The sequence below is a fragment of the Saccopteryx bilineata genome, chromosome 5, assembly GCF_036850765.1.
Source record: "Saccopteryx bilineata isolate mSacBil1 chromosome 5, mSacBil1_pri_phased_curated, whole genome shotgun sequence".
NCBI classification, from domain to species: Eukaryota; Metazoa; Chordata; class Mammalia; order Chiroptera; family Emballonuridae; genus Saccopteryx; species Saccopteryx bilineata.
In genome coordinates this window covers 167169173-167185759 of record NC_089494.1, presented here as the reverse complement: position 1 = coordinate 167185759, position 16587 = coordinate 167169173, and the positions used below count along the sequence as shown (strand labels likewise).

The following is a 16587-nucleotide window of genomic DNA, read 5'->3' as shown; positions in this document are numbered from 1 at the left end:
AAGATGTCAGACATTGTAAATTTAACCTTGCTGGTTGCTAGATATATTTGTATTCCTATAAGTTCTTGAACTTTGTTCCATATCACATTACTTGGGAAGAGTTTGATCCTCTTGGCTCTTCCTTTTAAGATTTGTTAGGTGGGACCAGAGTGATGCTCTCATGAATGATGAGATTTTTCAGTCTGGCTGGTGGGAACAAACACTACTCCCTTAAATTTTTTTAGTTGTTTCTGCTTCTAACTTTGGGTAATTTTCTAATATGAACTGATGTTTTAATCAGGGGATGTGGATTGGTATTCACCTGAATACCTGGGGAGGATCTCTTTGGCACCGTCTTGTGAACTATAGCAGCCTTTGTCTCCTCAGACTCTCAGCTCCCTCTCCTCCACTAAAGGAGCAAATAGTCTCTGCCTCAATTTCCCTCCCTGCACCATGGTCAAAAAACTCTCTCAAGGCAGCAATCTGAGGAAATCATAGGGTTAAGCTGTGTCTCTGTTCCTTGCTGCCTGAGGTCCAGTGTCTTCTTCATATATTTGTCCACTCTTGGTTTGTTTCAGTAAAGAGAGCAAATCTGGTCCCTGCTGCTCCATCTTGGCCAATAGAGGCAATCTCTATTTCTAATACTTGTAACTTGTTCCATAACTCCTACTCTGTCAGATGTATTTAGGTATAATTTGCATGCAATAAAATTTTCCCTTAAGCATACAGGTTGGTTTTAACAAATGTAAATAGTCATTAACCACTATCATAGTCAAGATAGCAAAGTTTCATCACTCCAAACATCCTGTCCTGCCAGTCTGCAGTAATGCCTGGCTTCCTTCACTCAGCAAACTTTTTTAAGATTCATCCATGCTGTTCCATGTAGGAGCTGTCTACTCCTTGCCATGACCAAACAGCTTCCACTGCATAGACTAACTCATCCTTCTCGTCTCAGCTAATGGATACTAAGTTGTTCCTAATTCTTAATGATTATGAACAAGACAGTTATAAACATGTGTGTTAGGCCCCTAGGAGCACATACACTTTCATCTCTCTTGGGTAAACACCCAGGAAAGGAATTGCTAGGTCATATGGTAAGTTCATATTAGATTGCACAAGAAACTGACAGTGTTCTCCAAAGCAGCTGTGCTATTCCAACAGTAAAGTCCAGAGCTCCAATAACTGCCTCCATCCTTGCCAGCACTTGGTATCATTAGTCTGTTTCTTCTTTTTCCTAATGATGAGTAGAGCTAGAAGTTTATCAAATTTATTTTGTTAAAGAATCAACTTTTAACTGTCTTGACTTCCTCTATTCATCTACTTTCTATTTTTCATTTCTACATTACTTATATTTTTTCTTCAAAAGAAGCAAAAACTTAGCTCCTTTGCTGGGCTGGAATTTGGTGGTTTATGCTATGAACTGGCAAACTGGCTAAAGAAAACACTTTCACAGAGACCAGCAAACCCCTGAGTACAAGCAAACAAAACAGAAACAAAAAGTGCCTGACCAAGTGGTAGTGCAATGGACAGAGCGTTGGACTGGGACGAAGAGGACCTAGCTTCAAAACCCCAAGGTTGCTGGCTTGAGCACGGTCTCACCAGCTTGAGCGCAGGGTCACTGGCTTAGTGTGGGATCATAGACATGACCCTATGATTGCTGGCTTGAGACCAAAGGCTGCTAGCTTGAAGCCCTAGGTCGCTGGCTTGAACCTAAGGTTGCTGGCTTGAGCAAGGGGTCACTCACTCTGCTGGAGGCCCTCAGTCAAGGCACATATGAGAAAGTAATCAATGAACTAAGAAGCCACAAACAAGAATTGATGCTTCTCATCTCTCTTCCATCCTGTATGTCTGCTCCTATCTGTCCCTCTCTCTGTCACAAAAACAAACAAAAAACAAACCTCTCAAAACAAAAACGCTCGCCCTGTTGTTATAGTCTTCTAGGAACACAGCCATGCCCATTCATTCACATATCATCTGTGCTTCAAGCTCTGCCACCAGAGCTGAGTCCATGTGAAGGGGTTGTATACGCTGCTGGCCCAAGCTTTTTACTCTTTGCCCCTTCAAGAAAAAGTGCCACTGAGTCTTCTGCTTCAAGGACTGCTGGTCCACAGACTGACATTAAATCTTGGTTGTTTCTGTGGGTGCTGCTGAGGTTAAAGAACAAAGGAGAAGCTCAGACACTTCTATTCTTGGTGCAAAGCATAGACAGAAAACTTTCAATGTCTGATAAAGGAATCTGATTCACGTGACAAAAGACAATCCAAACCAAACTGGTCATTTAGTTGCAACGCTTGTTGAGTTCAACCTTTGCTGGACATCTGATCATAGCCTTGTAGGACCCTAAATTCTTCAGGTGGCTATCCCCAAAGTTCTGAAACATTCAGATGGAAAGACATACTTAGCACCTGGCAGAGCCAAGAGTTTCAGTGTGGTAATGCCCAGTAACCAGCACATGTCAGACATGCAAAAACATTATCCAAAGAAATGAGTGTGCCTCTTCTTTTCTCTCCATTCATATCATAATTTTACACAAATTCCTTCTGCCCATGGTGGTGAACTTTACAATCTAGTTGACAGCTTACAAAATATTTGTGGTAGACTGGCCATTACCTGGGAACCTTGGACCTGGCAGTGGTCACAGTAATTGCTGGTGCTTCAGTTTTTCTCTGTTAGACAGAGTGTGGATGTGTTATTAGTGAAAGTTGCATTATGATTTTTCTTGAGGGGGAAGCATGACATTTAAGAATGGGATGAAGAGGCCCTGGCCGGTTGGCTCAGTGGTGGAGCGTCGGCCTGGCGTGCAGAAGTCCTGGGTTCGATTCCCGGCCAGGGCACACAGGAGAAGCGCCCATCTGCTTCTCCCCCCCTCTCCCCCTCCCCCTCTCCTTCCTCTCTGTCTCTCTCTTCCCCTCCCGCAGCCAAGGCTCCATTGGAGCAAAGATGGCCTGAGCGCTGGGGATGGCTCTGTGGCCTCTGCCCCAGGCGCTAGAGTGGCTCTGGTCGCAACAAAGCAACGCCCCGGAGGGGCAGAGCATCGCCCCCTGGTGGGCAGAGTGTCGACCTCTGGTGGGCGTGCCGGGTGGATCCCGGTCAGGCGCATGTGGGAGTCTGTCTGTCAAAAAAAAGAATGGGATTGTCTGACCTGTGGTGGCGCAGTGGATAAAGCGGCGACCTGGAAATGCTGAGGTCGCCGGTTCGAAACCCTGGGCTTGCCTGATCAAGGCACATATGGGAGTTGATGCTTCCAGCTCCTCCCCCTTTCTCTCTCTCTGTCTCTCTCTTTCCCTCTCTCTCTCCTCTCTAAAATGAATAAATAAAATAAAAAAATTAAAAAAAAAAAAAGAAAAAAGAATGGGATGAAGAAAATGTGTTGATGTTGGAGAGCTAAGAGGATGAGTTGAAGTAGCTGTTGGTCGTTCCATTTTTTTTCTTTTTTGTATTTTTCTGAAGCTGGAAACAGGGAGAGACAGTCAGACAGACTCCCGCATGCGCCCGACCGGGATCCACCCGGCACGCCCACCAGGGGGCGATGCTCTGCCCCTCCAGGGCATTGCTTTGTTGCGAACAGAGACACTCTAGCGCCTGGGGCAGAGGCCACAGAGCCATCCCCAGCGCCCAGGCCATCTTTGCTCCAATGGAGCCTCGGCTGCGGGAGGGGAAGAGAGAGACAGAGAGGAAGGAGAGAGGGAGGGGTGGGAGGGGTGAAGAAGCAGATGGGCGCTTCTCCTGTGTGCCCTGGTAGGGAATCAAACCCGGGACTTCTGCATGCCAGGCCGATGCTCTACCACTGAGCCAACCGGCCAGGGCTGGTCGTTCCATTTTGATCACTAAGTATCTAAACACTCTTTCTTTTTAGAACTCCTCTACTTTCAGAGCCCGGCTGCATACAGAGCCTCTGTCCCTCTGTAGTAACTAAAAATATCCAACACTCTCCTTCCCAGTTTTCCTGGAAGCCAGCATGTGGATAGGTAATGAAGCCTGCTAATTAGCTGCATCCATTCATGGCACGAGGGAACAAGCTCTCATCCTTGGCAGTGACATGGGCCAGGCAGCAGATGTATTAGTGGTGGGGCCTGATGTCCCAGGCCAGCTGGTCTGTGGTACAAACTTATGATCACTGGCATCCTCACATGAACGGTGCTATGGAATGAGCTGTTCCAGGCTGCACAGTCCTAAATCTGGTTTTCTATTCCTCAGTGATTTCTGAGAGCAAACCAATGACATTGTAACAAATTCCCTCTCATTTCAGTTGCCAAATAGGTTCCTGCTGCTTACAAAGTAGAATACTGACTGATATACTGGGTAACTGAGAACTTAGGGCACATGATCTCCAAGGTTAATTTTCATGATCTAGGACAACCTACACCAGGGGGAGAAGATGTGAAAGTTTCGGCTGAATGCGATCAATCCCCTGGAGCATAAAAAACCCCAGCAGCACCTTATTTTCACTTCCCTCACTGAAAAGCAGTGTAGGGGAAAATGAATACAGTGCTCAAGTTAATTAAAGGCTTATTATGACTATTCAGTTTACTTTGAGAATAACTAAAGATTTATATCACCCTCTGAGCCTCCGCTTTCTTAAACTATCAATGATTCTACCTCACCTCATCAGAGTGACTGTATTTGTCTTTCATTGTATGAGTTTCAAGATTTCAGGTTGACTATAACTGTTACTGATATAATTCCACATAGCTATCCCCAATAAAGTTAAATCTCAGATAAATTGTTATGTTTCTATAAAATAACAAGGTTTCTGTGTCAGGTGGCTTAAAAGATTTTTCCTAATAAAGCAAAAATTGAAATCTCTTTTGGAAAATAGAAGACCTCATTTCTCCCCTCCTTTCTGCTGGCGAGGAGGATGCTAATTTTTTATTACAGTGAAATGAATTTTTAAATCCAATACAGCCAAAGATCTTTCAGCTTATACTCTGAAAAGTAATTGTGGCTGTAGGCAATGTCTTTTGCAGAGATTAATAAACAAGTGACACTTCTTAAGAGTACTAAGAGAGCTTGACCAGGTGCTGGTGCAGTGGATAGAGTGTCGGACTGGGATGCCAAGCACCCAGATTTGAAACCCTGAAGTTGCCGTTTTGAGCATGGGATCATCGACATGACCCTGTGGTCACTGGCTTGAGTCCAAGGTCACTGGCTAGGCTGGAGCTCCCTGTCAAGGCACGTATAAGAAAGCAATCAATGAACAACAAAGGTGCCCCAACAAAGAATTGATATTTCTCATCTCCCTTCCTGTCTGTCTCTCCCTCTTTCTCTAACAACAGCAAAAAAAAAAGTACTAAGAGAAATTTATTTAATACTAATTAACCTCAGAAGTCATTAATTTGCTCTTTCTAAAGCCCCACTTTTGTCATAAATTCAACCAATCGAAATTGTTTAACGCTTTGGCAGGTTGGCTTAGTGGATAGAGTGTGGAAGCATGTGGAAGTCCCAGTTTTCATTCCCAGTTAGGGCTCAGGGCACACATTAGAAGTGACCATCTGTTTCTCTTCCCTTCCATTTCCCCCTTCTCCCTTTCTTCCCCTCACTCTAAAAATAGCTTGGCTGATTTGAGCATGGACCCCAGATGGGGATTGTGGGGTAGAGCTACAGTGGGGCACATGCAGGAGTCTATCTGCCTTCCTCTCACTTAAAAAAAATTGTTTCAAATTAAAGTCATTTTTTTTGCCTGACCAGGCAGTGGTGTAGTGGATATAGCATTGGACTAGGATGCAAAGGACCCAGATTCGAAAGTCCAAGGTCACCCTGGATGAGCGTGGGCTCATCCAGCTTGAGCACAGACTCATCAGCTTGAGTGCAGGGTCGCTGGCTTGAGCGTGGGATCATAGACATGATCCCATGGTTGCTGGCTTGAGCCCAAAGGTCGCTGGCTTAAAGTCCAAGGTTGCTGGCTTGAGCCCAAGGTCGCTGGCTTGAGCAAGGGGTTACTCACTCTGCTGGAGCCCCCCAGTCAAGGCACGTATGAGAAAGCAATCAATAAACAACTAAGGTGCTGCAACAAAGAATTGATGCTTCTCATCTCTCTCCCTTCCTGTCTGTCCCTATTTGTGCCTCTGTCTTTGTCACCAAAAATAAATAAATAAATAAATAAATAAATAAATAAATAAATAAAGTCATTTTTAAGAGTTAAAGATCCTGGGAAATTTTGTTCCTATGTATAACAAATGGTTTGTACTTCTACATTTTTCTTCTTTAGAGTCTATAGTTCAGCAATAGTTCAAATAAAGTCAAAGTTATCCACACTGTTCTATGAGTCCATTCCTAAAGCTATGACATAGAACTCAAAGGGATAATGTCTTAACAATTAATGTGGCAAGTTCTGTCTCAAAATTATAAATGGGTGACACAAATCATGAGGTTTCTAAGATGTAAGAGCTGAAAGACAGCTTCATATTAATTATTGTCTCAATTTTCTGTTTTTTTATCTTTAGGATTATCTAATTTAAATTTTTATATTTGCCCATTTGTATATCTGAATATAACATATTTGTCAGTTTTTATGATTTCTACTTATGAAACAAACATCAGGGTTTCACATGATAGCACGAGAGCAGGTGTCACAGGGTTACTGCAGTGCTACTCTGAGTGTCGGCACACAGCTGCTCCTAGTGTGCCCCGCCATGCCAATGAAAACCCACCCTTATAGCACATCCTGCACAGAGGTGTGTGTCTTTTGAACTACTCCACTTAGGTCACACAGAAGTAGCAGATCTAACTTAAAATGTTAGAGGAAAGAAAACAGTAAAAAAAGAAAGAGGACAGGCTACTCTGCCTACACACGGTTCAATTTTGCCAATACTTAATTTACAAAGCTCTTATTCATTGGATACTCACAATGCAGAACTCTTTAACAGGTTGCCCCGCCTGATTGTACAGTCCACAGCAGGAAACACTGTGTTCAGTGCCTTCTGTATTTCCCTGCTTTGCCAATTAGAGAAGTTCACTTCACTTCTCTGAGCCTCAGTTTCTCTCATTACACAATGAAAGGACTGAACTTATCCTCCGTGAGCTGTAGAACTAGCTAACTAGATGACACCTGGAACTGAAGGGTCTGATACACTTCTTAAAGAGTGGTGGTGTTTCAGGGTTTTTTTCTTATTTTTTTGTGAGTGTGCATGTCTTTCCATACACGCAGCCCTGGACCTGCTGTCTGAGATGCCAGTGCTGCAGGAAGCCTGAAGCGCATTAAGTCCCAATTTCCACTCACAAGGAAGTGTCACTGTTAGGCCTAAGTTAAAAGTTGTTCCCAGCAGCTGCCAGTTTCAGTTAAGATGAAAAGAAAATAGCTGACCCTAACAAAATCACAATACTCTAGCCCCACGCCAGTTTCAGTCAAGTTGTAAAAGTAACTACACATGAATCATGAGAGTTTCCGTAAGATCCAACCTCAGGCTGAAAGGAACCTTCATGTTCGAGGGCACAAAGGAGCTGCCATGAAAACCTCTGCCAGACCGATGGACAAGGCTAACCAGATGCCAGCAACATGTGCCAACCATTCTCCAAATAACCTCTCCCGCCTTTGCTCTGAGAGGTTGCTGTCCTTAATATATGACCTCCACAGTTCAAACAAGCCTCAAATAAATACCCTTTTTGATCAATTTTGAACCGCTGTGACTTCTTTCTGGCCGTACCTAACAGTGACAAGTGACACTGTGGACTTTCAGTTGCTGGAGGTTTATACTGTGTTTCATTCCAGAGAAAATTCAGTGCTGCCACGTACTTACTTCACACGGGGGGCTTGACTGTGTTCAAAGAAATATGCCTCTTTTCTCTAATGTGAATCCTGTCTGCAAGTACAAGGACTGTATTCAGTACTTCCATGAAATGGATTCATTTCAAGAAGTGACTATGCGACTATGTAAGACACTGGGTTCTCTAACAGTTTTTCACAGACCAGAGGAGAAGAAAGGCAGTTACGTAAGTATATATTTATAAAATGTGTAGAAAGGATAAAGTAGGAGGGACAAAGGGCCATGGGAAGTCAAAGGAAGGAAATATTTCCAGCTAGAGGGATCAGAAACAAGTCCTGAAAAGAGAAGCCATTTTCACTATGTGAAGATGGTGGCAGTCCACTGCAGGTCCAGAACAGCAGGGTCAGGGTGTTAGAAAGTAAAATATGAATGATTCTAAGGTTAAACAATGTCATTTTGTATTGGAGGGATTATACACGGGCGAGAGAGCAGCTTGAGGCTGGATTGTGAAAGGTTTAGGGTGCCATCAATGAAGACTATTCTTGCAAAGTAAAAGCAAACCCCTAATTTATCTCTGTATAACTTAAATTCTCACGTTATCAGTTGTGTCTTACTCTCAATCATAAAAACGTGTCAGTTGTTTCCTTTCCCAAAGAGCAGGTAACCCTTTGGAAAGTGGTACCCGGGGTCTTCGCCAAACACTGTGCCAAACACCTGTAAACCCCACATGGCTTGGACATAGCTCCAAACATTCCTTGTCTGGATAGATGTGGAAACTCTTCCGTTCTAACTGAGCTGCCCTCCACTAAAATGCTCAGAGTCAAAGTGTAGCCCTGCTGAGTAAGAAAGACAAATAATCCAAGAAAACAATGTCATTAAAAAAACAATGAATCGACTGAAAACAAGTATGTCCACTCACTAATTTCACACATATGGTAATTGTGGTGCTCCACAAGGAAAACTGCATGCATTTTTCAATGCCTTTAAATATTTAGGTACAGTATTTGGAATATCTTAGCTTTTTGTGTTTATTATTACACTGGGGAACAATTTTTTTTTTCCATTTTCTATTGCATGAGGTTTTAGAACTGCTTCTATATACTTCTGCATCGCTGATTTCAAATCTGAAATCCGTTTTTTGATGCATGCTTTAGTTTTTATGCAATTCTAATTTCTTTTTGTTACAGTTAATGGCATGCATTGGTTCTTAAATTGGAGTTAAAGGACAACGACTCTTGGATTGAACATAACCACAAGGCAATTAATGTTTTACAAACATCACTTTTACATAATTGTAGTTGTTTTTAAATGTAAAAAATTATTATCTGATATAAACACACTCTTATTTTGTTTTAAGATCGAATCATGGCTTCTTCGAGTAGGCGTAAATGTAAGAATAGTCCTGACACCTTCTGTTATATATGTGACTGTTACACACTTCGTCAAAGGCGCAATATTTCATCATTTGTGACACGTGCATATACTGCCTATTTTCAAGTTCCCCTTGGTGATCAAGACAAGAATTGGGCTCCTCATATTGTGTGTCATAATTGTGAGGAAATGCTTTGTGACTGGACAAAAGGAAAACACAAAGGAATGCCTTTTGGTATTCCCATGGTTTGGTGTGAACCTAAGGACCACAGCAGTGACTGTTATTTCTGTCTGATCCATACAGAGGGCATCGGCAAGAAAAAAATGGCATATGATCGCATATCCTAATATTCCTTCAGCAATACGACCTATCCCACACTCTGAGACACTCCCAGTTCTAGTTTTCAATGATTTTATTTCTTCTAAGGACGAAGAAAGTAAACATGGTGATCAAGTGTATTTTGATAATTTGCATGAGGAAATGGTTGTAGAATCTGAAGGGTCTTCTTCTGATGCCAAGCAGTCATTAACACCTCAGCAGTTTAGCCAACTCAAATTGAATGACTTAGTAAGATATTTGGGCCCATCAAAGAAAGCAGCTGAGTTATTAGCCTCCAGGCTTCAAGAAAAGAATGTACTTCACCGGTCAGCTAAAGTATCCCATTTCAGGAAGCGTTAACAAATTTCTGTGCACTTTTTTTACAAAGACAAACACTTTGTTTACTGTCATGATATCAGTAATCTTCTCAGCCAGCTAGGTGTTACCACTTACAGTCCAACAGAAAGGTGGCTATTTCTTGACAGCTCTAAACGAAGCCTGAAATGTGTTCTCCTACACAACGGTAATGTTTATGCAGTGGTTCCAATTGGTTATTCAACTCATCTGCGAGATTATAATGATATAAAAATTGTCCTAGACTTTCTGAAGTATGAGGAGCATAACTGGATCATTTGTGTAGATCTTAAAATGGTAAATTTCCAGCTAGGACAACAGAGAGGTTCACAAAGTTTCCTTGCTTTCTGTGTTTGTGGGACAACCGAGCTCGGGAGAAACACTGGACACAGAAGAAGTGGCCGAAACGTGAAGCTCTGGAAGTAGGGATGCAAAATATTGTGAATGAACCTGTAGTTAATTGAGACAGGATCATTTTCCCCCCACTTCACATCAAACTTAGCTTACTGAAGCAGTTTGTTCAGGCTTTGAATAGAGAAAGTGAATGCTTTCAACATATTATTTCTGCTTTTTCTGCCTTGTCTTTCGAGAAGATAAAAGCAGGTGTATTCGATGGACCTCAAATTCAAACCCTCATATGTGATGATGAATTTGCCAGGAAGATGAATAAGGAGGAGAAAGCAGCATGGCAGTCTTTTGTGGCAGTTACAAAGAACTTCCTTGGCAACAAAAAAGCAGAAAACTATAAACCTCTGTTTCAAAGGATGCTGTTGGCTTTTTGTGACATTGGATGTAACATGAGCTTTAAGATTCACTTCTTGAACAGTCACCTTAAGAAGTTTCCCAAAAATCTTGGAGCTGTTAGTGATGAGCAGACTACTGCTGGAGCATCAAACGAGATTGTCCTCAACAAGTACACAAATGCAAGAGCTACAAATGCAAATTTTTGCCTGAATAGAATTTAAATACGTTTCGCGCAAATTTTATGATTAAAATGTTTTAATATGTTCTATTTCAAAATTGTAGACAAATTCTGATGTAATCATAATTTTTAGTGTATTTACTGCATTATATAAATTATTACATTTTCACAAAGATGATGCCCCAAAAGATATTCTACTTCATTATGTTAAACTAAATGTTGAAAATTGTACAATAAGATGGAAACCTAAAATCTTGAATTGCAAAAAAACTGTAGCTTACAGAGAAAAACTAATGTCATATTTGAGATCAGCACAATCGAATTAGTAAGAATAAGTGTTTTTGTGGATGCAACAAAAATTTTGTTCCCCAGTGTTGTTATATAATATTATTATTATTATTTTTTTTTATATCAAGGTATTCATGATGATTATCTCTGGGTAGATGAAATTTAGGTTGTCATTTTCTGGTACTGTTTTCTAAAACATAATGAAACGTATCAGGTCCTATAGAAGTATAATAGGAGCAGGAGACAGGGTTTCTGCCCTCACACCTGGGCTAAGTCTGCTCTGTTTGTGTGGTACCATTTTTAATTTTTGCAATAATGAATAGAAAGTGAACATTTCACTGACTGGCCTAAAGGTTTTGCACTTGCTGCCAACTTTGCCTGAATTGTACACTTCACTCACTTTACAAGGCACTTAGCTGAAATGTCCCTTCCTAGAGGCCTCCTTGGCCACCCTTCCCAAAATTGCCTCCTGTTGTCCAAACCCTCTCACTCGCAATATTTTTACTAAAAATATTTTACTCACTCACTCAAAAAGAATTTAGCTCATCTCATTGATTATGAGGAAATGTTCAATGAGAACAAAAACTTTGTTGTAAGTAACCATCTTTGGGGTCTAAAATGGAGAGACAGTAGGTAGGCAGAGAGCAGAGACTGGAGGTGACTTGTGTCTGCTGGTCTTTGTTCCAGCACTTGTTGTGAGTCAAGTTTTTATTGCTTTAATATGCTCAAGGCACATACTCTGCGACTGAGCTTATTCTGGGTGACGTTGTGGGAAGGGCCCTTAGAGAGCATTCTTGCATGGCTTTCCCTTCCTGCCTTTCAGGCCATCCTGCCTGGCACAATGATTGCCATGGGCAGGACCTCATGTTAGTGGTTCAGAAAGGAAAAGGAGTAGTCAAGATGCTCAGAAGCGGGCTAATAGAGAGAAAGGGAAAAAAACCCAGTATTTTTTAGCCACAGTTAATGCAAGGCTATCTTAGGAGGGCGACCTCACACCTACGGCACAGAAATGTAGCACTAATTGTTATTTCTAAATTGTAGCCGCCACAGCAAATTGCTAAACCTGCTTCATGTCTGGAATTCTTCCTACAGAAATGACTGTCTATAAACACAAGGCTAAGTAGTTTAAGAGACAGAATTTTTGCTACAATGAAACATTTGTGTAGTGTCTAGTCTTTAGAGAGCCAAATTTCAGAGGTCTGGGAAAACTGCTACTTGTGTTATAAAAGTTAAAATGTTCCAAGATAAGTGCTATGAATGCTAATTATGAATAATGGTTACTGACAAATGCAGACTAAAAAAAGAAACAAACCTGTGTGCACCAATTATATACATTTGATTAAAAGCTATCTTCTAAATGTAGCTAAGTGTCAGGCAAGGAAAGTAGGTTGAGCTTGAGCGTGTGCTGCACGTCTGTCACTAACAATGTCACTCAGTACTGTTGACATCAATAAAACTCACCTGCAAACATATGGCCAGGTTTACTCTACAGCCAAATGAGGTGCTAACAGCCCGGGGATGGAGGCCCAGGTCTTTGAATAGTTTTGAAAAGGACTGGGTGAGTGCTATTCGAGGCCGTTCTTCTGCCACCACCACACACGTCCTCACACGGGATAAGTCCAATCCTCGTGCCTAGAAACAACAGCAACAATATGCGATCAGCCTTCTAAGTACTTAGGTGTGTGACCTCCTTAACCAGATCCATCCACACAGCAGATACTCCACATAGATATTCATTTGCAGGGTACAAATCTCCATGCCACTAACTGAAACATTCTAGAATGTATGTGTAAAGAGAAAAAAAATCAATCGAATAGATAACAGATTATCTAGGGCCGTGATGGCGAACCATTTTATAAAAACCGCCCCCTTTTGCAGTGCTGGTCAACCTGGTCCCTCTCTCATATTTGGACATGAGGCGAGCAGTGAGTGGTGATGTCTCAGGAGGACAACTGCCACAAGCAGACCCATTTGGTCCTTCAAGAAACCTACAAGGTGGCCTTGGTGCAGGGAGAGCTGACCCGCTCCTAAACTGAGGAGGGAAACGCGTAAGATAACAATGACACTGAAATTTAGTGTAGACACATGATTTTATATACAGACAGTTACACAGAAAACATTTAAATCTCGGTAATACAAATGATTTATGAGTGTATGTTATGTTTTGGGAGACATGCTGCCTATGATTTGAGACCTGGAGTCAGAAATTTAAAATTTAACTCCAAAATTTATTAAAGGTAAGAACTTGAAAAGTATGCTTAATGTTTTTTATACCTTGACTTTCCTCATTTTAAAAATGAAGACAATATTGGTTTCTTTTTTTTTAACATTACCCAACATTGTTCCTCTTTTATTTTTTTAATTTTTTTGTGTGACAGAGACAGAGTCAGAGAGAGGGACAGATAGGGACAGACAGACAGGAAGGAAGAGAGATGAGAAGCATCAATTCTTCGTTGCAACACCTTAGTTGTTCATTGACTGCTTTCTCATATGTGCCTTGACCGGGGGGCTACAACAGACCAAGTGACCCCTTGCTTGAGCCAGCGACCTTGGGCTCAAGCTGGTGAGCCTTGCTCAAACCAGATGAGCCTGTGCTCAAGCTGGTGACCTTGGGGTTTCGAACCTGGGTTCTCTGTGTCCCAGTCCGACACTCTATCCACTGGCCACCGCCTAGTAAGGCCAATACTGGTTTCTATTTCAGAGAGCTATTGTAAAGGTTAAATGAATCAATATGTAAAGTGCTTATTTCACTTTGATTATTCCTATACCTACAGGGAAATTTGATGAAGTGTACTCATTCATTTCATAATGTAATATAGGTGAACACAAGTAATAATTATGTTTTCTAAATTTCTTTTCCTGCATAAATATATAACTTCAAGTAATTATACATTTATTTATGTAACTTAATATCAAAGTTATCTTGCATTTTATTTTCCTGTTTAATTCTAATACATCAAGTCCAAAACGGAAAACAAAATTCAGGAGATATGAATGTATTACTTCACTATTTATATGTGAATACACACACACACACACGAACAAGGATAATCTGGATACATACATAGCAATCCACACATGTGGGCATACAAACAGTAGTAGTGGGAATATAAATTAAAACAGGTGATATGATTATTTCCTCCTGCTTGGATAAAGACTTAATTTACAATGAAAATGTGTCTATCCAAATGTCCTTGGTATAAATGGAAATGCTAACATTGTCATATATATGACACATGCACATACACATCACTGTTCACTTAATTGTAAAAATACATTTTGGTTAAGATTGATCGAGACTTGCAGATCAGGGTCTTCAAGGTAAACAAAAAATGGCTAAATTCAAACCTATGACATGAATACCAGTGTCAGAATAAAACTAACTGTGCTGAAGAACTGAATTCACCAACAAATAAAAAGACAATTTAGGAGCCCTTAAGTAGAGTTAATGGAATTAAAGACATCATATAACATATACTTGCACTCTTTGTGGCAGCGGGAAAATATTCACGTTTTAAAACAAGATTTTCACATGAATACGATTTTGTAACCCTTGACTCTTATGAAGGGTTATTTTAACTTAGCAAACCCTTTTCATGCCCTTGGACACTGCGCTTCCCTAAGACATTAGAAATGCTCTCTCGGCACTGTGAGACAGGCAAGGGCTGCTTACCTTGAGGGATTCTGTCTGTGAGCCCAGCCCCTTGGTACAAAGTTCCATCACTGAATAGGAGCAAAATGTATCCCGGACTTTGTACTGACTGACGGCAAGAAGCCACAAGGCAGGGTTGGTTTCCAACTCTGAAGGCGGGATGAGAATGGACTGGTGCCCAGAGTACACACTGCAGAGAGAAACGGAGAGGTCAATGAGGATACAGAAGAGGGCCAACCTGTGCTTGAGAAATGCCTGAGGTCTGTGTGCAAGAGAGGACAGTCATAGCAAATCTACTCTTGGGGACTTTTAAGTATAAAATGAAATGCTCATGAAAACATTCTGAAACCATAAAAGAACTACAGGAATTATGATCCAGAGTTACTACCATGTTGAACACTCACTTGACACATCTAAGCTGTGAGGCTGTGAGGTTTCTCTCAAAGCTGGTACAAAAACAAACTGGGTTCTCTTTCATAGCAGGAAGCACAGAACTGAATCATGGTAAAATGTATGGAAGTTTAGAACAGGAGTTAGCACATCACAGATTCTACCTGTTTTTGTAAATAGTTTTATTGGGACTAGGCCATTGCTGGCTTAAACATGGTCCACAGCAGCTTTGCACCAACAGCCGGGGCTTTGAGGGTGGGACAGAGACCACTGAGCCCAAGATATTTACTAGAGGACTGTTTGAGAAAAAAGCATGCCTACCTCTCTCTGGTTTAGAAAACCGACACCCAGAGAAAATGAAAGAAAATTAACACAATTAGACAAAGTCTGTCACTCAATTTTTAAGGTTTAAATTACAGGCGTCCCCAAACTACGGCCCGCGGGCCGCAATGCGGCCCCCTGAGGCCATTTATCCGGCCCCCACTGCACTTCTGGAAGGGGCACCTCTTTCACTGGTGGTCAGTGAGAGGACCACTGTATTTGGCAGCCCTCCACTGGTCTGAGGGACAGTGAACTGGCCCCCTGTGTAAAAAGTTTGGAGACCCCTGGTTAAAATTTTACTTCAGAAATTACCTAACAGGAGAACTAAGGAAAATACATGCATTCTTTTTTACCTTTAGATTAGAAAGCATACTTAGGGAAATGAGGGAAATGCTAGGTTACATATTTTGATATTATCAATTGGTGGAGCAAGTATGGCTTTAAAATAATGAAGAATTTACCAAAACTACACTTCTAATGGTTTTAATTTTGGGGGTTATGACTATAAATCAACTTTAATAGATATCATGCATTATAATAAAATATCCTACATAAATCACCTGACAAGACTGAGTAAAAGGAATTTTTTTGGTACAAAAAATCTGATAGATAAAATTGCACATTAAGCCTCAATCGCTATGTCATGATACTAAAGCCAATTCTTTTTGAATTGAAGTCAATCTCACATTAAAGTTTTCTTTACAATAGAATCCAACTTGTTAAAAAAATGTAAGGAAATTAAGTTGGCTCACAAAATCTACTTTAAACAGGGCTCTTAGAAGAAGAACTCTTCTTCAGGGCACTTGGGGGAAAGTTTCCTTTTCTTTCTTTACTCCTCTATTACAAAGTTTCATTTATTTTTGTAAAAAGCAAAGAGCAAACTTTGACCTTCTCTGTGATCTTTCCAAAGGGTTTAATCATCTGAGATTTGTTCTTCGGAAACTTAGGTCACTCAAGATCACTTTATATTAAGGGCATTCAAAAGATCAAATAAATTACAAGAAATATATCTACATCACAAAATACTGATACAAGGCAGTATGTCTTCTTTCTTACTTTTTTTCTTTTTAACCAAGTTTAAGAGGGTTTTTTTGTTTTTTTTTTTCTTTCTTACTTTTGAGATATATCATATTAATCTTAAAATAACCTTCCAAGAGTTTTACACTTGAGGTCTGAAAACAAACCAAACAGTTCCAGCAACAAACGTATCCAGGGGCCAGCAGATGCTGCCTTCTCATACTCACAGAGGTCCTAGGACCACATCTGGAGACCTACCGTCTTTTTTCCA

At 40.9% G+C, this 16587-nt stretch overlaps 1 protein-coding gene across 4 annotated transcripts in view; it reads right to left on the bottom strand.

The window, feature by feature from the left end:
* Positions 1-16587, bottom strand: part of DIP2C (disco interacting protein 2 homolog C) — a 463773-nt gene that overhangs the window by 44733 nt on the left and 402453 nt on the right. For all 4 annotated transcript variants that reach the window (XM_066233339.1, XM_066233336.1, XM_066233337.1 and 1 more), the window contains 2 exons: positions 14610-14778; positions 12398-12568 (listed from right to left, as the gene is read on the bottom strand). In XM_066233339.1, coding sequence (XP_066089436.1) covers positions 12398-12568; positions 14610-14778 — 340 coding nt within the window. The remainder of the gene's footprint in view (positions 1-12397; positions 12569-14609; positions 14779-16587) is intronic.